Here is a 22,291-nt window from a genome sequence, read left to right as displayed (position 1 = left end):
CCAACAACAGTGATATAAATTGTCCCTGCCCAAAGGGGTAAAAATAAAGATTGAGATTTAAATTAAAAGTTTTTAAATGAAAAGTCTCAGACATATATGCCATTTGTGAAAAGTGTATTTATTTCCTCATTTATTTTTTTTATTCTTGAATCTTTGTTGCTGCTTTCTACAAGACAACAGTGGTAATTGACATACTTTTGTAATCACTTATACAGTATCATCCATTCAAGAAACAATGACAGGTCACAAGAAACAACAAAGGAATTAACCAACTGTAGCAAAAAGAAAATTTTCAAGCTCATTCAGGTTAAACGCTTCAATGAGATAACGTCCTCTCACTGCTTCTCCATCAACTAGAAGTCCAGACATTAAGCTCTTAAAACTCCATTAAATGAGTATAGGGTCCGTTTGTATCCAGCTTCAGGACTTGTCGGTTACCATATGTTCCATGTTTGACTTCTGTGCCAGCTTCACTACACTTGGTGGCCAAACTTAGTTCCTTCTCACAGTGAGAGACGAAGCTGGCGTAGAGCTTCTGCCCATCCTCTTTGCCAGTGTTGCCATGGTACTGCATACCTCTACCCTTTGGTCTTCCTCCCAGGGTGGCTTGGGGTACAATGAGAACGCTGCCAGGTAAATCAAGGACAGAAGTATGTTTCCCTGAATCTGTCTCACTAAGCTTCATGTTCAGCAGAGTGTTCACTGAAAGGAAACAAAAAGGAATTAAATCATTTCTTTTTCATGTAGTGTTTACACACATCTCAGTCCTGTGAACATTCTCCTATAATAAAGACCCGTACCCATTTTAGGGATGATGTCTTCAGTTGCACCTTTGAAGAAGCAGACGTAGATAACCATTCCTCGGTTAATCTGTGTGTGGGGGGAAAAAAAATCACTGACAGCATCTAAACTGTCTTGCAATTGATCACCATCAACTTGTGAAGGTTAGCTTTTAGAGGCATTAAACACTTAAGATTTCTTGTTTCTGGTTCTCTTCACCACCAGTGTGAACAATTATGTAACAGTAAATTTCTCTAGAACAGAGTATTTCACATCAAACCACTTTGAATGACTCACACATTTTACAGATTTTAATGATTTTATGATGCAGACTTTTTGAATAATGGGTGGATTTCCTGTTTAAGCCGTTTTTTTTGTGTGTGTGTGTGTGTGTGACCAGCTGCTACCTGTAGTCCTCCTCCAGCTGTTTTTGGGAAGGTACTTTTACTTTAGCCTATTTTTATTTATTTAATTTTTACTATTAAAAAAGTGGGCCAGATTCAGATTTTGAGTAAGTATACCTCGACCCACTGAGCCTCACAGTCTTCCTCAGGAGGTTTGACCTGCAGTCTGGCGTGCAGACACTGCTGAAGGACCACCCGAGCTTTCACTGAATCCACTGAAGACCCGCTGACCGCCGTCATGACGTAAAACCGCATCAACGTCGACAACTGACAATGAGCAAGCAAACAGGACACAAAAAGCAGATCAACAGAGGATTATTTTCCTATTTCAGTGATTATATATGATTATATTTCTCACATAAACAGCGTCCTGTGGAGGAGCAGGCTTCCAGAGATTAGAGAAGGCTGTTCCGTGTGTTATCACGTCATCAAAAGTGGCCTCCGTCCTGCACTGCCTCACTGCAGAGCGTTCAGTTGCAGTTTTCGTTTCATTCAGGCTTTATTTTCAGTAGTTCATTCAGTTTTCCTTAACTCATGATATTCAGAAGGCGGTGATGAGCCGGCACAGCTAGCCGGTACAGTTTTGTGTTCCTGGAGATGAGAACGCTGCGCTCTTCTATCTGCTGAGCTCATGACCGTTTAGAGGTGTTGTATAAAATGTCAGTTTATCACAGCTGCAGAAAGTTCGCCCAGGTGTGTAAACTCGCCTCGGCCAAAGCTGCCACTGATTTACGGTCTAGTAATAGACATGCTGGACCGCTTGCAGTGGTCTGTAAACATGATGTTCGCTTTAAGGTGAGTTCAGGATTCTGCTAAAATTACTGTGTCCTCTATGTTGTCAGTGCTTAAAGGGGAACGCCACCAATTATTCAAAATTTCTACTTAATTGAATGGTTCAGATGTAAACAAAACCATTCAGAGCGGTTTCATATAAAATGCTTTGTTCTAGAGGAACTTCCCGAATCAGAATTGTTCACAGTGGTGGTGATAGGAACCGGACGTCTGAAGAGTTTAAAGCTCCATCATAGAAATGCCTGATGCTTGAGACATACGATAGTTTCACGATAAAGTTTTGGCCTAAAACGTCTTGTTAATTCATTTATTTTAACCCAGTCATGGGGAAGGGGTGCATGCAGGTTATTGTAAGGCAAAACAACCCCCCACCTCATAAATATATATATGTATATATACTTTTACCCTGTTCTTCAGTGGTCAGGACCCCCATGGACCCTCACAGAGCAGGTACTATTTGGGTGGTGGATCATTCTCAGCACTGCAGTAACACTGACGTGGTGGTGGTGTGTTAGTGTGTGTTGTGCTGGTACGAGTGGATCAGACACAGCAGTGCGGCTGGAATTTTTAAACACTGTGTCCACTCACTGTCCACTCTATTAGACACTCCTACTTTGTCAGTCCACCTTGTAGATGTAAAGTCAGAGACGATAGCTCATCGGCTGCTGCACAGTTTGTGTTGGTCATCCTCTAGTCTTTCATCCGTGGTTACAGGACGCTGCCCACAGGGCGCTGTTGGCTGGATATTTTTGGTTTTCTTTCGGGACTTCTTTCGGGACTTTTGCGTTACAAAACACTGCATGGATCCCCTACACCGTTATGAATGTGTTAAAAAAATATATACATTTTAGGACAAAATCTTATCTCAAAACTATCTGAACAAAAGTCTCAGGCATCATTAAAAGTTATCATTTAATGTAATAACTTTTGTGGGGTAGCAGGAGACGCCTGGTTCCTATCAGCCCCATAGTGAAAAATTTGACAATGCTCTTCCATAGATTCTTAATCTTGGTGCCAATTTAATTTGTAAAATTTGGCCATGTAAGCTCAGGGGAGCCAACGTACACCAACAAGGGACAGTTTTGTTTCTGAATTTTTAAACGCTGTAAGCTGCAGTTACATAATACTTTCTCAGGCCTAAACTTCTTGTTGGTGCTAATGCTAATCTGGTCTACAATGAGTCACATGTCTTTGTCACCTGTTAGTCTTCAGGTGAGAGGGCACTGCAGGAAAGGCAGAGGGCACATATGGCACGAGGCTTACCCAAACAAAAACCCATAGCAGGTGTTAAAGAGGTCATCGTTGTTGCTTCAGGAAAAGGAGGTGTGGGAAAGTCTACAACAGCAGGTAATCTTCGCTTGTCCTTACCAAATAGAACATGTTTTTTAATGCAAGATACACTATATGGCCAAAAGTATGTGGACACTGATCATCGCATCCCAAACCCATTGTCCCATTCAAAAACCATGGGCATTAATATGGAGTAACCTCATAACAGCCTCCACTCTTTTGCAAAGGCTTTCCACAAGATTTTAGAGTGTGTCTGTGGGAATTTGTGCCCTTTCAGTCAAAAGAGCATTTGTGAGGTCAGGCGCTGATGATGGAAGAGAAGGCCTGGCTCATAATCAGTGTTCTAGTTTGTCCTAAAGGTGTTCAGTGGAGTTGAAGTCAGGGGTCTGTGCAGAAGTTTCTCCACAACACACTCATGAAACCATGTCTTTATGGACCTCGCATTTTGCACAAGGGCCCAATTATGCTGGAAAAGCATATAATTGTCTAGAATGTCGTTGTATTCTATAGCGTTAACACTAACGTTCACTGGAACTAAGAGGCCTACCATGGACCCGAAACCAGCATGGTTTGCTGCTTCATGGCTGAACTGTTGTTGCTCCTAGACGCTTCCATTTCACATTAATAGTGCTCACAGTTGACCAGAGCAGTTCTAGCAGGGCAGAAATTTCACTTGACAGAAATTTGACTTGTGGCAAAGGTGGAGTCCTATGGCAGTGCTATTTTTTAAAGTCACTGAGCGCTTCAGTGTGACCCATTCTACTGCCAGTGTGTGTGTGTTTGTATGTGCTTGATTTTATATGCTTGCTAGCAATGGGGGTGGCTGAAATTAGAAGTGGTGTCCACATACTTGGCCACATTGTGAATGTTTTCATTTTGAAAGAAGGCTGCAGCAGTCAATGTTTTTGCCTAAATCAAGAGTTTTTTTTACACTGCCAATATTATTAATATTAATAAAGTCCCAAAGCCCTGTGGTTTTGGACTGACATTAAGGGCTGGTTCACTAAGGGCTCTCCCCTCATACTACCACCATACTTTGAAGACACACTCCAAGCTCACAAACTGTTACTTTGTACCTAACCTCAAACAAAATGACAACTGTGATTTAACCTTGCGTAGGAAAAGGCAGTATGGTTTATATATGAGCCTGTCACTTTTCTTGTAGACACTCAAATTACAAAGATGTAACAAGGTAGGATTTACCTTATTTCCCTTTGTGCATTGTGCACAATCAGATCAGAATGGCTCTTCTCAGTTTAACCTTGAAGCTATCAAATCCAGACTTCATTACAGAAATCAGTGCTGTGACTTCTTGCGGCTACTTTGTATATGATCAGGCATCTTTACATGTCTCTTTACAGTGAATCTTGCTCTTGGACTTATGGCAAATGATCAGGTAATAAAGAAACACCCTTAACGTCATTCATATTAAAATCATTTTGCAACACGTCTTATGAGCTGTGTGTGTTGTACCTCCTTTCTCTCAACTCTTCTCCACAGAGTAAGCGAGTGGGTCTTCTAGATGCTGATGTTTATGGCCCCTCAGTTCCGAAGCTGATGAACCTAAAAGGAAATCCAGAATTAACAGACAGTAGGTGATATGCAGTAGTAATGTGGTTATGTTTTTAGGAATAAAAACATCAGCCAAGTGTTGTAATATCCTCATTTGTTTTAGAGAATCACAAAATTATGTTTGTGACTGTTTGGTCACTTTAATATATAATATGTTATACATTTTATACAGCTGTATGCAAAAAGTTTGAATACCTTTGGTCAAATTACATGTTTTGTAGATTTTAGTGAAAATAAATTAACACATGTTGTACAGGGTACAAGTGCAAACGTATGACTTTTTTTTTTTGCACATTAGTGCTTCGTTTCTATTTTTTAGCTTGGTTCAACATACTGGAGAAAATAAATCATGACATATAAAATGTGCCATAACGTTTGCACAGGGCATATTTTATGTATTAATTTTTCTCAGTATGTTAAATTCAGCAAACAAACAGTAATTTTGCATTAAAATGTGCAGAAGTGTGTTCTCTGTAGAGGATGCATCTATGTATTTTCACTGTATGTATCCGCTGTGTGTGTGTGTGTGTGTGTGTGTCTATGTGTGTGTATATATTATACATACAGCCATGTGAAAAAAAAAATATATATATATATATATGGCCACATGGCTGTATGTATAATATATATATTATAAATATGTGTCTTTGGTCTTTATTTTCAGACAACTTAATGAGACCTCTTATGAACTTTGGGATCCCTTGGTGAGTATACAACATTAATCTCTTGTAACCTGTGCTTATTTATCATTTATTAATCATAAGACGTATTATTCAGTAACTGCTATGAAACTAATGTGTAGGTTATGTAGTTATAAGTGTGAGAAAATGAAGTTTTGAAGGGCTGTAAGAAGTTAAGTCAGTGTACAGTAAGTTTCGGTCTGACTGCCTACTTTCTTCAGTATGTCAATGGGCTTTCTGGTTGAAGATACTGCACCCATTGTGTGGAGGGGTCTGATGGTGATGTCAGCAATCGAGAAGCTTCTTAGACAGGTAAGAAGAAATTTGTCACGTATGTCTAAAGTTGTATATTTTTTTCCATTCAGTGTGTGAATCCAATGCATTTATTTAAGAAAAATAGAATGTAATATTTTGAACACAAGGTTGGTAATTTCTTGTTCATGTTGATGGTACCTCTGTGATTTAGTTTGAAAATTTCAGAAATGACATTTTGTTGAACCTTCCTATTGTGTTGATTGGTGTTCAGGTAGACTGGGGGCTTTTGGATTACTTGGTAGTAGACATGCCACCTGGAACCGGGGATGTGCAACTCTCCATCACACAGAACATCCCAATAGCAGGTAAGTACAGTTGTATGCAAACGTTTGGGTGCCCCTGGTCAAATGACATGTTTTGTTGATTTTCTAAGTGAAAATAAGTTAACATATCCCTGCAGAGAACACACTTGGGCATGTTAATGCACAATTACTGCTGAATTTAACATATTGTGGAATGTGACCTGTGCAAAAGTTGTGGCACATTTTATTTTATTTGTTTCTCCAATATATAAATTGAAATTGTGCACTAAATTAGCAGGAAAATTACATATTTAGGTTCTGTATCCAATAAGCTTTCCCACCCCTTACTTAACTCAAAGACATCTGATTCATCCAGTCAGGGACTTGGGAAGAAGTTGATTAGCTGGAGTAGGTGTGGCAAACTGTGGTTGGAACTAGGCTCTGTAGGAAGGTAGATCTCCAGGACCAGGGTTGGAGGCCACTGTACTACAGAAATGCTATTTATTTGTTTTAGAGTGCAATCGTCTAATAATCAGGCAGGTAAACTTTTATGTCTGTCAGTTTTAAATCAAGAACACAGAGTAAAATATTAAAAATGTTTGTATGATATTAAACGTGATTGTAATATTAGACATTCAGCAAAGCTTGAATGAAAAATATGAAGAAGAAGACCACCCAGTTTACATGAATAGGAGAGAAATATGGTGAAATACAGCAGACATTTATTAGACTTTGGGAAGATATTTATATGACATACTTTGTACGTGTATGTTTTGGGCCCAGAGGAACAAGATTAACTTAATTAGAAAGAAAACTCAGGTTTAGGTTCTTTCTGGCTTTAACTATATCTGAAATACATGAACCATATAGGAATCAAAGCCTTTTTAATACATATACATAAACTCTTTTTGTAAGATTAAGTAATTGAAAGAAATGGCATGCCATGTTTTGTATTTGGATGCAAATCCTGTTCAAATGATGAATGAAGTTTTCAAGCCATCTGATTAAAAACCTGTCCTCAAAGACAAGTAAACGAAATACCTAAATTCCTTGCAATCACTTGCTGAGGAATGTTATTTTTAAACTGCTGGAAACCTCTGCTGATGCTTTTTTGGCAAAGTGGTAAGCCTCAACCAATCCTTAAACCAATCATAAATGACTAGGCCTTTCCTGGATGCTCCTTTGCAGGCATCGATGTCAAAATGAACATATATATACAGAAAGCAATGAAGTTGATGAAGAAAAACATTACAAATCTTCGCACTGTTTTGTTCAAATACAGCCTACTGTCCCAAATTTTTGGAATAGGGTTTGTATAAGAATAAATATGATACTCACTTTGATTGAGGGGTAGAGAAAATACACGTAACTGTCATTATAGTGTCATGCCATTGCCATGACCTTCACAATATAACTACATTACAGTAGATTTTCTACAAAGTATCAAAGCATCCTTTAAAAAGTACTCCCCTTTTTTGATTTTGCAACCAGTGTCACTTATCAGGTTGTAACATAATCAGCATTATATGTTTGACATACCAAAAATATGAGTCAATTGTCTTAACATGCTATGTCATGTAGCCTTATAAGCACTGTCCTATAGTAAAGTGTTACCAAAAACTTTTATTAACTGCTGTTTTATTTTTTTCTCTTTGCCACCCCAATAAAATCATTGGCTCTAACCTGCCCACCCCATTGTAAAGGTTCTGACTATGCCTCTTCTTCTAAATAGGGTACGAATTGTGCCATCCAGTCATGTCGTTTTGTATGTTTACAAATCCTGCTTGTTCCATTGAATCAGTTAATGGATGTAACAGCTGATTTGTGTCCTCTGACCTATTTTAATTATAGTGGCTCTTGCTCTAATCACGCTATACATGTCAGTAAAATAATCCACTCATGACAAAATGACTAAAATAATAATGACCATAAAGTGAACAAACCAAAGATGGCATTACTTCCATTATAGACTCTGCTCATTTAGTCAAATTAAATATGAAAAAAAAATTCCAGGCAGCAAGCCCAGAGTTGGCCCTACAAATCAATAATTCTAACCCAAGTTACTCAGAATGTCCATGCATAAGGTCAGCTGGAGTGCAGTAATAAAAATTATGATGCTTTTGGAATACATATTCTGCTGTTACTTTTGAGCTTTTGCAACAGCATAACATATCACTCCCAAAGTCTCAAAGCCAGAACTTCAAGTTGAATGGTAGCCTAAATGATTCATTTTTTCTCAGACTGATACTGTATGTCTAATTTTCTTCACAGGAGCTGTGATAGTGTCCACTCCCCAGGATATTGCTTTATTAGATGCACGCAGAGGTGCCGAGATGTTCCGCAAAGTTAATGTACCGGTAAGACATGTTAAAAGCATCTGGGATGCATTTCTGATAAACCCTCCTTCCCTTGTAGGCAGGGCTGAATTCCAGATGTTTTTGGCCTTTCAGGGGAACTCTTTTGTCAAATATTACCAAAAGAATAATTTGTGGTTATAGCTCCCTGGGTAGAATTTGCTAATGCATGTTAATCCACACATCTCTATCAACATTCAGTATCTAAATCTGAACGATAATCAGTATATCAAGAAGCTGGACTTGATCTTAGAACAACGTCTAGCAAAATTAAGCTGGTACTTTAATATGACACATTCTTACACAATAATGCAGTTACACTGTTATGATTAAATGTTTTAGTGTTTTACTTATATGTCAGTAACTAACCTTTTTTCTTGTAGGTGTTGGGCTTGGTTCAAAACATGAGTGTTTTTCAGTGTCCCCAGTGTAACCACCAGACACACATCTTTGGGTCAGATGGGGCTAGAGAGTTGGCTCGTACTCTTGGAGTAGAGCTTCTTGGTAAGATTTACATTTTTCAAAGAAAGCTTAATGGAATAGATTCTGCCAGAAAAAAAACTCAAGTTATTCTCAGAACATTCTCATGAGATCTTAAGTGGTGGAGATTTTTAAATGGTGAAACTGGAGATTTTGACAGAAGTTCCTCAAGAGATGTGGCTTCTTGGATTGTAGGCCCCAAACTGTGAAACTATATTCCACTGAAAACTCTGCCCTTCCTTCTCCTCATTGAAATCACAGTTGAACTGGACACGCAGTGTAATTGATGTGAAGCACTGTTTTGAGTGCTAATAGCTCCCCCTTGTGGAGAAATAGCCTGCTAAACATGAGTGGGTTGGTGAGTGAGTGGGTCATTGAATGTAGGGGTAGATTGGTGGATGAGTGGGTTGGTGAATGAGGGGATGGGTGAGTGGGTTGGTTGGTTGGTTGGTTGGTTGGTTGGTTGATGAATGAGTGGGTGGGTTTGTGAGTGGGTGGATTGGCAAGTGAGGGAGTGAGTGAGTGAATGGGTTGGTAGGTGGGTGGGTGAGTCGGTAGGGGAGTGGGTGACTGAGTGAGTGAGAAGGTTGGTGGGTGGGTGGGTGAGTGAGTGAGAAGGTTGGTGGGTGGGTGAGTGGGTGAGGAGTAAGTGAGTGTGTGAGTTGGTTGGTAGGTGGGTGGGTTACTGAGTGGGTTGGTTGGTAGTGGCTTGGTAGGTGAGTGAGTGAGTGGGTTTGTAAGTGAGTTGGATGGTGGGTGGGTGAGTCGTAAGGAAGTGGGTTGGTGGAAGAAAGTGAGTGGTTGGTAAGTGGGTAAGCGAGTGAGTGGGTTGGTTGGTAGGTGGGTAGGTGGGTGAGTGAGTGAGTGGGTTGGTTGGTAGGTGGATAAGTGGGTTGGTAGGTGGGTGAGTGAGTGAGTGGGTTGGTTGGTAGGTGTGTAAGGGGTTGGTAGGTGGGTGAGTGAGTGGATTGTTTAGTGGGTGGAGGGGTTCACTTTGCTTAGTGACTGCATATATTTACTCCTGTACTTGTTTAGGCTTGTGTTTGTACCTTTGGTGTTTTGGGTTATATCTATTGTTTTATCATCTTTTAATATTTCTTTATTTTGTTTCCTATTTTATACTTTTAGTGCCTTGTTGACAGTTTCTCACCTTCTGTTTTCTTTGATTTCCAGAAGTGATTTGTGCTAATATGTTTGAGTATATCTCTCTGTACACTGAGCTTGGGTAACTTAAGAGGCTCTTACTAATAAAATTTTCTTCTTCTTCTTAATCTTATTATTATTCTTATTATTATATAATGTTCTTATAGTATATTATGTGATATATTTGATATTAAATTATATTTTACCTATTTATGAAATTAGTCAACTATTCATTTGTCCTTTAAATTTGGGTAATCCAAGGTTACAAGGTTGCTCTGTTTTCTCTATAGGGGACATTCCACTTCATCTCAACATCAGAGAGACATCAGACAAGGGTCAGCCTGTGATTGTGTCCTCTCCTGACAGTCCTGAGGTGAGTGGATCGGGCCAGAGCGTTTTGGCGTTTTCTACAGAAATAGGGATGGCTTTCTTAGAGCACAGTTTCAAATGATTAGATCAAGTTATAATTGGTAACTTCTAGTTAAAAATACTGCATGTCCCACATGTGTTAATTTTTTTGAAAGCTCATTGAGGGGTTTTTGAATTGCTTCCACTGTAGGAGTGGTAGGTACTAAATTATGCCTTAACATATATATTTTATCTGATGAGACAGCTAGGTTTAAGTTACAGAATCGCTTTATATGGTAACTACTCCCAATCTAACTGAAGTATTATTTTGTATGTGATTCTATGTTATTATTTGATAGTAGCTACAAGCTATTAGGACTGGTATTATCAAGTATGCACCACATTAATATGTATTTTTCAACACAGGAAGTACTGAATATAGCATTTTGCCACTGAGAGCTCATAGAGCAGAGTAGTGGTTATGTATTAATCTCAGTATAAAATGTTCAGTATTAATATTTTTGCAGAAATTGGATGTTTCAATTCATCAATCGATTCTCAGACTTTCCCCTCAGTGTATATTTTCAGTAACCTTGTGCAATAATCATGTTCAGGCTGAAGCATATAGAAGAATAGCCTCAGCAGTGGTGCGTCGTCTCGCAGAGGAGTCCAGATGAATGACTTCCCTCAACAGTGGTAAAGAATCACGGTGGACTGAAGAAACCAGCTAGAGCAATCAGTGCTCCCCTGTCCTGAAATTTTAAAGAGCATTATTACATGTACTTACTTAAAAATATTGTTTTTTTATGTACACCACACAAGTTCGCACCTTGGTAGGTTAAGATATTTAAGTTTAAGAAATCCCATAGGATTTTTACTGTAGGCATATTTTGTTGTTTAAAAGTATGTGTCTTATACTGGGTAGTCATTGAAACTGTTTGTTCTTCAGTATGTCATACATGTGGATGATTAGTATTCCAGTGTGAAATCCAGGGGAAATCCAGTTTGCTGAAGCTTGAGCCCATTTCAGTGCAGCTGCCTGCCAGTCCAGTTTACAGTTGGTCTCGACACGCCGGAGGAAAAGTGTAAGATTTCAGAGAAGATCCTGTCAGCCAAACTGAATGGACCACAAAGCAGATGGAATCTTAAATGTTTCCAGCAAACTGATGGACCATAGTCAAACAGGCTTGTTGTCTGAAGTGATGAAGGAGCTAGAAATAATTTATTTTGAAGATTTATGATGTTATTGCTAGAAATCATTTTGAATTCTCAATGACAGTAAATAGTTGATTTGAGTATTACCTTAAGTATACTCTTGTCATTGGTTTAACAGTATTAACAATATTTCAACTCTGAGTTCTCATATAACACATTTCCCCAGTTTGTGTAATAGCTACAGTTTTTTTCAGTCATTGTTCAGCTTCTCATAATCACCAGTGTACTTCACTATTAATACATAATCAAGATTTTGCATTTGATCTTTAGAAACAAAGCACAATTAAACTTGCTATGCAACCAGATTCATTCCTTATGTGCTCTTAATTCCAACCCACAACGAAATGAGAGAAATAGTTTGCAGATTGTGGATGCTGTTGCACCTTATAACCACTAGACAGCACTGTAACTGAAAATATAAGCTTACTTAGAGTTGCTGGGAGTTCCTCTGTGCTCTTAGAGTGCCGTCATAATGAAAGCTTCTGTGATACTGATTATTAATTACTGGTAGGATGGGACTGAGAGAATAGGTAGAAGTCAACACAAGGGCCTACAGAGAAACATAGGCTTTGTCTGCACCAAACAGGGCCACTTCCTGCATAGTTTCCTCGCTCCCTTGACTCAGCTGTAGCAGCTGTACTGCCTCCAGTTGCCAGACAGAACAGCCTGTGATTCATCAGGTCAACAAAGCTGTTTTGCTTATCATTTCACATACTTGATTCTGTTCCTGGAAGACCAGCCATGAACTTACAACTATATCTTGACTTCTATCCATGCACTTACAACAGGGTTTGTTTTCTGATGGGTCTCGAGATGAAAGTAGGCTGTGCAATGATGGTGTGTTTCGTTTGTTGGTGGAGTTCGTGGTCAGCAGAATGCTGCTTTTTAAAGGAAAACTCCCACATTTTTCAACCCAATGTCTATTTGCTGCGTCTGTAGCATTCGGTCAATTACCACGTACTATAATTTGACATGCTTCCCTGTACTTAGTAAAAGAACAGAGACTGTATTGGATCAAAACACAGTTATAACAGAAGACAATGGGCAGGTGCTGAACCAGTCGGCTTGAGGGGCTAGATGTGATCTTGTATAGGGACAAGCCCAAGAAATTTTGGGCTAAATGTGGGTGGGAACAAACCGTGTAAAATTTTCAAACCAATCCAACTTGTGACGAGAGTGCAGAGAACACATTACATGTGGTAAAAATAGACTTAACATTTACTTATTTATAGCCTGTTTTGTTTTTGTTGTTGATTGTACTCCAGACGCTAAACCAACATGGACTAGAGGAATTTGGGGGTGGCTTTCAGAGGAGGGGGTGTTCCCCTGTCTGGATTTTGCCAGAATCCAGCACCAAAAGTTTAACGAGTTGTCCTCAGAAGTATATTCTTTTTATGAGATCACGTCTAGCCCTGTGAGACTACTGAAGCAACAGCCTATTGGCTTCTGGGAAAGACAGGGATTGAGTAGTTTTGTAGGCTGAGCTAAAAGATGCAGCCAAAAATCACATATACTTATATATACTTAATATACTTAACATACCACACTAATGAATGAACTTATGCTAGTATGCTGTTTTAGATGCATCCATAGTATTACATGGGGTAACATGGGCTCTGTCACCCAGGGGGTAACAATGAAGAGGGGTAGATATGAATTGACACACTTTAATGTTTCATACCAGATAGAATAAGGTGCAGTAATAATGATTGAAGGATACATCATGCATCATGTATTACTTTCAGATTAGTTACACTCAAAAAATGTTAATGTTGAATTTACTTAAAGCTGCATTGTGTAAGTTTTGGCGATTGGGAGACCTCTCTGGTGGAAATGTGTAATTGCACCCAACATACAGAAAAACATTTTGTAATAGTGTGACGTTAATATGTAAAGATGTACAACATGGCTGAAAAACTCTCACAACAGCTCTGACTTTTTAAACTATTGTTTCAGGCTTTACAGAGCAAATCACAGCAGCGCACCGACTAATTTTAACTAACCATAATGCGGCAAAAATTATGTCAAGTGGTTCCATGCAACCGTGTTAAGTAGCATATACTTGATTAGTAATTTGTTCTCAATTAAGAGTAAATGAATAAGTGAAATAAATCACACACAGCTAAGAGTAAATTCTAATAAAATGGACTGATATTTTAAATGAATATGATTGCAGTCCGCTATTGAAGGTAGAAGCAGCAAATTATGGGTTGCGATGCAATTATAAAACAATTGTCAATGCATCTTGATGCATCTTTTATTTTTCTATACAGGATTTCTTTTTTCTCAGGACTTGGTAGTTTTAAAGCAAAGGATTTGTAATGATCCATAATGAATTTACTTCCAATATCTTTTATTAATAAACCAAATGTAAGTGATGTAGCAAGTGAACTGGAAAGCTCTCATTCACTGCTCTTGTTTGGGGCACATGAGACGCTGCCACTCATCTACGATAAAATGTTATGGTGAAATAAGATCCTGTGGCAATGGGGGTCCGCGCAGCACATGTTACAGCTATCCTACCCGTTTTCTTCAGTGATTTCATAACTTCGGTTCTGGTCTTGTAGAGAGTTGGGGGGATCGCTGTGTCAGTAAAATATCTTTGAGACGGGATGCTGAATCTCAGCTCCAAAGTGTGAAACATAACGCAAAAGCCCTGGTTCTCAACAACTGAGTACGGAGGCAAATCTTTGGCAATAAAAGTTGCGATAGAGTTTGTAATTCGCTTCCGAGTTGAATGGAAGCTTTGACATCGCTTGCTCGATGGTCCTCTGATTGGCAGCAGCTGCAACCGGACAGAAAACGGGTGAAAACATGTAATAAGGTTTCTCATGTTTGTCGTTTTCAAAATATTTTAGTTTTGTGTGACACAACTTGCATATAGTGTGGGTCTTTGTCCAGGTCCCTTTTCCCTTCAACTTCACAGAAGACAAAGTGCTTCCATACACTAGTTCAGGGGTCGGCAACATATGGCTCTTTTACTGTCCTGATAAAAATAAAATAATCCTCCTTTGCAGTAAAACAAAGCTCTGCTGATCGTTCTAACACTGTTTTAACAATAGATGGTCTTAAATGCTGCTAATTCACCGCCCTATAACCCTGAAGGCTGGCGTGCAGACTGCAGGTCACATAGCAACGCAGACAGTCTCGCCTAGCTAGTGGTTAAAGAAAAGGCAAAGAGAGAGATTTAAGACGAACATTTGGAGACAAATGGATTTATTCACATTTATAAGCACTGCCTTTGGTTTCCTCTCGTTACATCTGCAACGAGAGACTGTCAAACACTAAAAAGTTGTGAAGATGAAGTCAGCTTCTCTTTCAAATTTTGCTGTTCCACCTTAAATAGTGCCGCATTTGCAAGAAGCTGGAGACTGAGAAGCTGCCTTCAGCCTTGTAAAACAGTCGAACGTTGAGAGACGTTTACAAGAAACTATTCTACTTTTGAGGAAGTGTCCAGGTGGCGATGGGAGGACAGCTGCTATAGCTAAAGCTTAAAGCAGAGCAAAGTAAGTCTGCGCTTTCGATTATGTTTTTAGCCTATACTAGGACATTATCACATACTGAGACTTATTGGACATTAAATGTTGCGGCTCCCAAGGTGGTTTGATTTTTGTTGAAAGGACAAAATGGCTCTTCTTATCATTTATATTGTGACTCCTGACCTAACCTGGCTTTTAATGCAGAGGGTGCCAGTCGGATTTCTTGCTCATCCAGTAGTGTTTTTGTTGTGTGCCGCCACAGACTGTCCAGGCGCTGCACTTACCCACTTCCAAGTTCTGCCTTTTGCGTTCTGTCAACATTACTTTATAAATTAAATATTTAGAAAATCGATTTTTTGACATTTGTGAATCGATTCAGAATCATCCACGTCCGCATCGTGATGCGTCTAAGAATCGATTCCCCCCCCCACCCCTATTCTACAGTAGCCCAGAATGGACAAACCAAACACTGGTTCTAGAGAGCGCCTTTCATGTTTTTACGTTGAAGCAGCAGCTTGAATTTGGTGACGTTACAGCTCTGGTTAGCACAAGAAAAAACAAGGAAGGGTACATCCTCGTCATCAGAAGCAAAAACATGACAGCCACCGCAGGTTCCGCTACGCTTGGGGAAGGGAATTCAGTTGGTTGCAATCTTCAACCTCACTGCTAACTGCCACTAGATCTTACACACTGCACCTTTAAAGAACCTCAATGAGTGAAAACTGATTAAATCAGCAATCAAGCCATTTAGGCTTTTTGAGTGTATTAGGGATGAGTTCACATCATTGCCCATATTTTGTGGTACAATCAGTCCAACATTAGTTTTGCACAAGGCAAGCTGCTAATAGTGCAGAGATTCTGGCAGTAGGAAATAGAAACCACACTTGTATGTGAGTAGCATAAGGCAGTGTTTACCTAGTAAGTTAATGGTGTCCATAAAAAGGCAAATTCCAAGCAGTTATACTCTTTGTGGGTTGAGGGGTTTGAAAGCATATTTCAGTGACACGGCTGTGCTATCATTGGCAGCGGAATAAAAGCAGCCTTTACCCCGTGCAGTAAGTAAAGCATAGAATACCCGTAGAGAGTGTATTGCTTCCTGAGGCTATGAGGGAAAAAAAAAATCAATAATTAAATCAGGGAGCTGTGCCACACAAGACGGGCGAGAGGGTGTCTGCTTTCCATGTCACCTGAGGTTCATGGAAAATGAATGAGCATCGATAAGATGAATGAATAGGAGATAAATGAATAAGCCAGATGGTTGTAGAGGGACAACATGAAAGGTTTTCTGTTTCTTGATAGATAAAATGATGATGACAAGATCTTGAATCTCAGCACACAATGAGCTTTCCAGGCTTAAAGTATGGTCCATAGTGCAGGACAGTTTTTTCTTTTTCTCGAATCTGTAATTTCTAATCTTTTATTTACTTAGTTTACTTTTTTCATTTCAACCATCATGTTTTAGCATTCCAATATTTAGCTTTTCTTCCTGTGTAAAGCACTTTCATTAGCAAAAAAGACATACTTTCATAGTGTTCATCACAATTTTAATGGCCATATTCATTTCATTATTCATGTTACAAACTAAGAAATTATTTTTTGTGAATATGAGCAAAGTCTAATCCACAGGCTGTCCTCATAACTTAAAATGCCATCCGCATGTATTATATAGTAGATAGGCATGTATTATTGATCGAGATTGGGTGACGTACCCCTGTTGGAGCCTTGGTTTTTCAAAGTGTTAGCTTACGCAGTTAGCATGCTTAAAATAAATTCTTATTAATGTTTGATGTTGACAGCTGATTTCAAAAAGCTTTGGGTCATACCGACTGCTAAAGGTCTGAATCAGTCAGTGTTTTTCTTTCTAAGTTCATTTTGTCTTGGGCTTTGTTTCATTTCAGCTACGCGGCTTGTCAGACAGACTCACCAGGAAAAAAAGCCACTTCCTGCATTCCAAAATTAGGAAAAATGGATGCGTCATGAGAATTCTAAAGGGCTGTAAATTTCAGCAGGACTTTCACTCTTTTGAAGCACTGAGCAATCCACAGCCTTTCACAGACTTCTTGGAAAATGGGTTAGCAAAGCCTGCACTCTTATAAAAGGTTCATCTGCATGGTGAAATGGTTCTTCAGATTAATGGAGAATGTGTTTTGTAAATGGTTCTATATAGCACCAAAAAGGGTTCTTGTTACAAGCTTGATATTGTAAAAACAGCAGAACCCTTTCTGGTGACACATATACGACACATTCTCCATCAGTCTGAAGAACGATTTCACCATGCAAAGAACCAATTAATCATAAAATAGTTCTACATAGAACTCATGGTTCAAAATAGAACCATTGCCTTTACCATCTTTCTTTAGGAATGTAGCCAGAAAAAAAGGAATTCTTGATACAGGTTACTCACATGCTTGTTTATTTTGCTAGGTATGTGAGTGGTCTCTCAGATTCCCTATCCATGGCCCCATTCCTGGTGACCTCTGAAACCTGGCCCCGCCCAGCGTTCCCGAGCGTGGACCTGTAACCATGGCGATGCAGCTGCGGTGCTGCCCAGGGTAAATAGCCGCAGCTGGTTCCAATTGCGCTGTACGATCAGGGACTGCGTGCACGCTTTGGGGGGCTTGGGGGAGTAGGTTATGAGGCCAGTCCACCCCCCAGCTCTAACCATTCTCCACTCTGATTATAGCTTTGTGTTTGCTCAGCTAAAGCAGGCGTCAACACTTGACTGCTAGCTGAGTAAGCAGCCCTGAAGATTTAAGGGAAATTAATTTTGAGCAATGACATTCAGCCGGCCTTACATCCGAAAAGATAACATCATTTACATCACTGAATAGTTTTAAATGCCTGAAGTTCATCAAAACTGGCTCGGCTGAGGCTTTTTTGTTAGCACTTAACAATAATTAGACTTGTCTAGCATAATGAGTTTATACACAGAGAGCTGGTGCAGCAGGCGTGCTCAGCTGGACCCTCCAGGGCAGCTGCCCATGAATCGGCGGATCTGAGAGAAGTGGGTCCAGGAGATTTTGGGGGTAGGGGAAGGTGAATAATTCATGGTGATGCAGAGAAGCAAGGAGGGGGAGATATGAGAAAGGCACAGGCAGACAGGCAAGGGCTGATGTGAAGCCTGCTGCTGCGCTTTTGATGTCAGCACAAACACGCACAGGTTAGTTAGAGGTAGGCCCTGGCACCACTGATTACTGACATTGATTCTGCTCTTAAAGGAATTGCTCAGCAAGAAATCAAATTCACGCATTTAACCCCTAGCACATATATATTCCATCAGATAAGGCAGCTTCGATGTATGAAGTTCTGCTTTTTTAGTTTTGCACTGGAGCTATGAGGCTAACACAGCTAACAAGTAATGGAAGCTTATAGCAATCAGTTTAGCATCATGCAAACTGAATGCCTGAATCATCACACAGTTACAATGCTGGGCAAAAGTCAGAGTGCACCCTTCATTCATTTAATTTCCAGTCAAAACCGCTATTAAGTACAAGTTATTTATCTTCAGGAGATATATCTGAGGAGATTAGATCTAAGATAATCCACTTGCACAAGGAAGGTGGTTATAGAAAGTGAAAAACAGGAGTTCACAAAACTGGAGTTCAAAAATTGATTAAAAGATATAAAAAATGGGACTCCGGCATATATTTCAAAATATAAGGTTAGATTTGTCATGTACACATATGTACGTATCAAATATCAGACATATATGCATTAGACATATATACTATATACCCATATATATATATATATACATATATATATATATATACATATACATATATATATACATATACATATATATACATATACATATATATATATATATATATATACATATATATATATATATACACATATATACACATATATACACATATATACACATATATATATATATATATATACACACATATATATATATATATTTATATTTGCCAGAGGGGAAATTGCAGTGTTTCAGTAGCAAGACATATAATTGCACATAAACTTACATATACTATGCAGAAAAATAGAAAATATAAATAAATATAGACATAAGTTTAAGTACAAGAGAAATTTAATAAATGTATATATATTTGCATATTTACATGGCATATGAGAGAGATTTGCTGTAATTACAAGACAGCAGGCACTGAGTGGTATGAGGTAAACTAAAAGCACATAATATAGACATGACTAACTCTGAGTTGCATCAATATTATAGTGTAAAGTGCACAGTGAAAGTGTCATTACAGTAATTGTGGTGATATATTGCAAAGTGTGTATTAATCAGAGAGGAGATACAGTGATGTGGTTCAGCTCAGTTCATATATATATATATATATATATATATATATATATATATATATATATATATATATATACACATACACAACCCCAGTTCCAAAAAAGTTGGGACGCTGTGCAAAATGTAAACAAAATTCAATGATGTGCAAATCATTTAAACCATATATTTCATTGAAAATAATACAAAGACAACATATGAAATGTTGAAACTGAGAAATTTCATTGTTTTTTTGAAAAATATATGCCTATTTTGAATTTGATGCCAACAACACATTCCAAAAAAGTTGGGATGGGGGCATGTTTGCCACTGTGTTTCATCACCTCTTCTTTTAACAACACTCTGTAAGCATTTGGGAACAGAGGAGACCAACTGCTGTAGTTTTGAAAGTAAAATTTTTCTCATTTTTGCTTAACATAGGATTTTAGCTGCTCAATATTTTGGGGTCTCCTTTGTCGTATTTTTATTTCATAATGCACCAAATGTTTTCAGTGGTGACAGGTCTGGACCGCAGGTGGGTCAGTTTAGCACCCAGACTCTTTTAATATGGAGAAATACTGTTGCAATGCATTCAGAATGTGGTTTGACATTGTCTTGCTGAAATAAGCAAGGCCTTCCCTGAAAAAGATGTCATCTGGATGGCAGCATATTTCCATTGATTTCCATTGGTTCCATTGATTTACATTAAAAGTGAAGTATGTTTTTCCTTCTCTTGTAAAGTTACACTTTTGGAGATACGAGGTGTTGTTTCGACAGCAGCGATATGTTGCCAAAACATGTATAAATCATTCAGCATTAATGGTGCCTTCACAGATGTGCACATCACCTATGCAATGTGCACTAATGCACTTCTATACCATCATGAATACTGGCTTTTGAACTGTTCACTGATAACAAGCTAAGTGGTCTTTAGCCCGGAGGACACAGTGTCCATGATTTCCAAAAAGAAATTCAAATGTTCATTTGTCAGACCACAAGAAACTTTTCCACTTCGCCTCAGTCCATTTTAAATGAGCTCGGGCCCAGAGAAGGTGGCAGCATCCCGGATCCTGTTTATATATGCTTTCTTCTTTGCGTTTAAGAGTTTTAGTTAGTATTTGTGGATGCAGCAACATAGACAGTGTTTTTCAGAAGTGTTTCTGAGCCCATGCAGTGATTTCCTCTAGAGAATCATGTCTGTTTTAATGCAGTGCCATCTGAGGGCCCAAAGATCAAAGTTCTTTGCTATTTTATGTAGAGAAACGTTATTCTTGAATTCTTTGATTGTGCTGTCTTTCATAGAGTGGTGAACCCCTCCCCATCTTCACTTCTGAAAGTCTCAGCCACTCTGGGATGCACTTTTTATACCCAATCATGTTACTGACCTGTTGCCAATCAACCACCAGGTGTTTTTTTAAGCATTACGCAAGTTTACTTTTTGTTGCCCCCGTCCCAACTTTTTTGGAACGTGTTGCTGGCATCAAATTTAAAATGGGCATATATTTTTCAAAAAAAACAATAAAGCTTCTCAGTTTCAACATTGGATATGTTGTCTTTGAAGCATTTTCAATGAAATATATGGGTTAAATGATCTCCACATCATTGCATTTTAGGTGGATGTATGATAGGTGGGTGAATGCAAACATACACAAAATATGCATCATAGATTTACCGTATGTCTGATATTTGTCTGATACAAACACCAAAAGGTTTTTTATAGCAAAAAGTTAAAATGAAATACAAAAAAGTATATAACATTAAGCTAGCATATATAAATAACATATTCCATCCTTATGCGAATAATGTTTTCTATCTGTTTTTTTTAGAAGTGTTGCACATATGTTTGTATACGTTGAAATATATTTGAAAACAACCAATTTCAAATAAGTTGGTAAATAAGTCATATATATGTGCATATAGTTGGACATCAGATAGGTTCATATATGCTAAGCATATATGTCTATATTAATAATCCTTTTATTGCCATATGTCAGCTTTCCATATGGGTAGTTGATCCTCATCATAGATGTAAAGTCAGAGACGATAACTCATCTATTGCTGTACTGTTTGTGTTGGTCATCCTCTAGCCCTTCATCAGTGGTCACAGGACGGTGCTCACAGAACACTGGCTGGATATTTTTGGTTGGTGGACTATTCTTAGTCCAGCAGTGACAGAGATGTTTAAGAACCCCAGCAGCACTGCTGTGTCTGATCCACTCGTACCAGCACATCGGTGCCACTGCAGTGCTGATAATGACCCACCACCTAAATGATACCTGCTCTGTGATGGTCCTGTGGGGGTCCTGACCAGTGAAGAACAGGGTGAAAGAGGTCTAACAAAGTATGCAGAGAAATATTACTCTACAGTCTGTAATTGTAGAACCACAAAGTGCACCTCTATAGCAAATGGAACTGATAAAATGGACAATGAGTGTAGATGCAAAGAGGTGCTCCTAATGAAGTGGCCAATCAGTTTATATGTGCATGTATATTTCACAACAGACTGGAGTAACATACATTATTAATGAAGTATTCATGAGCGTTTGACAAGTGAAATCAAACATTTACAATACACTGGTTCACATTCACCTAGCAAGACATTGATTACTATTAATGAGAGAATGGATAGGTTTATTTTGGCTTAGTGCCCAGAAGAAAGTGTTTCACAATACTAAATAAGCTGCATGAAATAGCTTTAATAGTGGAAAGAAAAAAAGAATTTTTCTTTCCTCTGTTACCAAAATGACAATTATAGACACACAAATAGGAAATAGTTGCTGCTACGCTGATAACAGGGCTTTTTCAGTGGCCTTTTATGGTGAAAGAAAAACAGAATTTACAAACTGTCTTAGGGGCAGTGATAAAGGGTCAAGTGAGGAGTGTGCATGTTTGATAACCCACACATTGTGCAACACACACAAATCTCACAG

At 38.6% G+C, this 22,291-nt stretch overlaps 2 protein-coding genes across 3 annotated transcripts; one reads left to right on the top strand and one right to left on the bottom strand.

Annotated features, from left to right (window-relative positions):
• Nucleotides 1-97: 97 nt before the first annotated feature.
• On the bottom strand, nucleotides 98-1,646 carry LOC118823588 (D-aminoacyl-tRNA deacylase 2-like). The gene is made up of 4 exons (XM_036593287.1): nucleotides 1,543-1,646; nucleotides 1,302-1,451; nucleotides 801-870; nucleotides 98-702 (listed from the first exon to the last, which is right to left on the bottom strand). Exons 2-4 carry the CDS (start codon nucleotides 1,437-1,439, stop codon nucleotides 377-379), a joined length of 534 nt encoding a protein of 177 aa, XP_036449180.1. The 5' UTR covers nucleotides 1,440-1,451; nucleotides 1,543-1,646; the 3' UTR covers nucleotides 98-376.
• Nucleotides 1,077-11,920, top strand: nubpl (nucleotide binding protein-like). 2 transcript variants are annotated; one of them, XM_036593286.1, is made up of 11 exons: nucleotides 1,077-1,218; nucleotides 3,182-3,323; nucleotides 4,628-4,662; nucleotides 4,767-4,857; nucleotides 5,503-5,542; nucleotides 5,740-5,830; nucleotides 6,045-6,138; nucleotides 8,347-8,432; nucleotides 8,813-8,933; nucleotides 10,343-10,425; nucleotides 11,015-11,920. In XM_036593286.1, exons 2-11 carry the CDS (start codon nucleotides 3,224-3,226, stop codon nucleotides 11,075-11,077), a joined length of 804 nt encoding a protein of 267 aa, XP_036449179.1. In that variant the 5' UTR covers nucleotides 1,077-1,218; nucleotides 3,182-3,223; the 3' UTR covers nucleotides 11,078-11,920. The 2 variants fall into 2 exon arrangements, with proteins under 2 accessions (XP_036449179.1, XP_036449178.1); XM_036593285.1 differs by lacking the exon at nucleotides 1,077-1,218 and adding an exon at nucleotides 1,416-1,979.
• Nucleotides 11,921-22,291: the final 10,371 nt, after the last annotated feature.

The sequence above is a fragment of the Colossoma macropomum genome, unplaced genomic scaffold, assembly GCF_904425465.1.
Source record: "Colossoma macropomum unplaced genomic scaffold, Colossoma_macropomum, whole genome shotgun sequence".
NCBI lineage: Eukaryota > Metazoa > Chordata > Actinopteri > Characiformes > Serrasalmidae > Colossoma > Colossoma macropomum.
Note: the sequence above shows the minus strand (reverse complement) of the source record. Positions and strands in the feature narration are given on the sequence as shown.

Bases quoted from the DNA above. Each gene is read 5' to 3' on its own strand.
- LOC118823588 (XM_036593287.1), bottom strand. From the start codon at position 1,439: ATGCGGTTTTACGTCATGACGGCGGTCAGCGGGTCTTCAGTGGATTCA. The intron at 871-1,301 runs GTATACTTACTC...CCCCACACACAG, and splicing joins GTGAGGCTCAGTGGGTCGAG to ATTAACCGAGGAATGGTTAT. The intron at 703-800 runs GTACGGGTCTTT...GTTTCCTTTCAG, and splicing joins AGACATCATCCCTAAAATGG to TGAACACTCTGCTGAACATG.
- nubpl (XM_036593285.1), top strand. From the start codon at position 1,842: ATGTCAGTTTATCACAGCTGCAGAAAGTTCGCCCAGGTGTGTAAACTC. The intron at 1,980-3,181 runs GTGAGTTCAGGA...GTCACCTGTTAG, and splicing joins AACATGATGTTCGCTTTAAG to TCTTCAGGTGAGAGGGCACT. The intron at 8,433-8,812 runs GTAAGACATGTT...TTTTTCTTGTAG, and splicing joins TCCGCAAAGTTAATGTACCG to GTGTTGGGCTTGGTTCAAAA.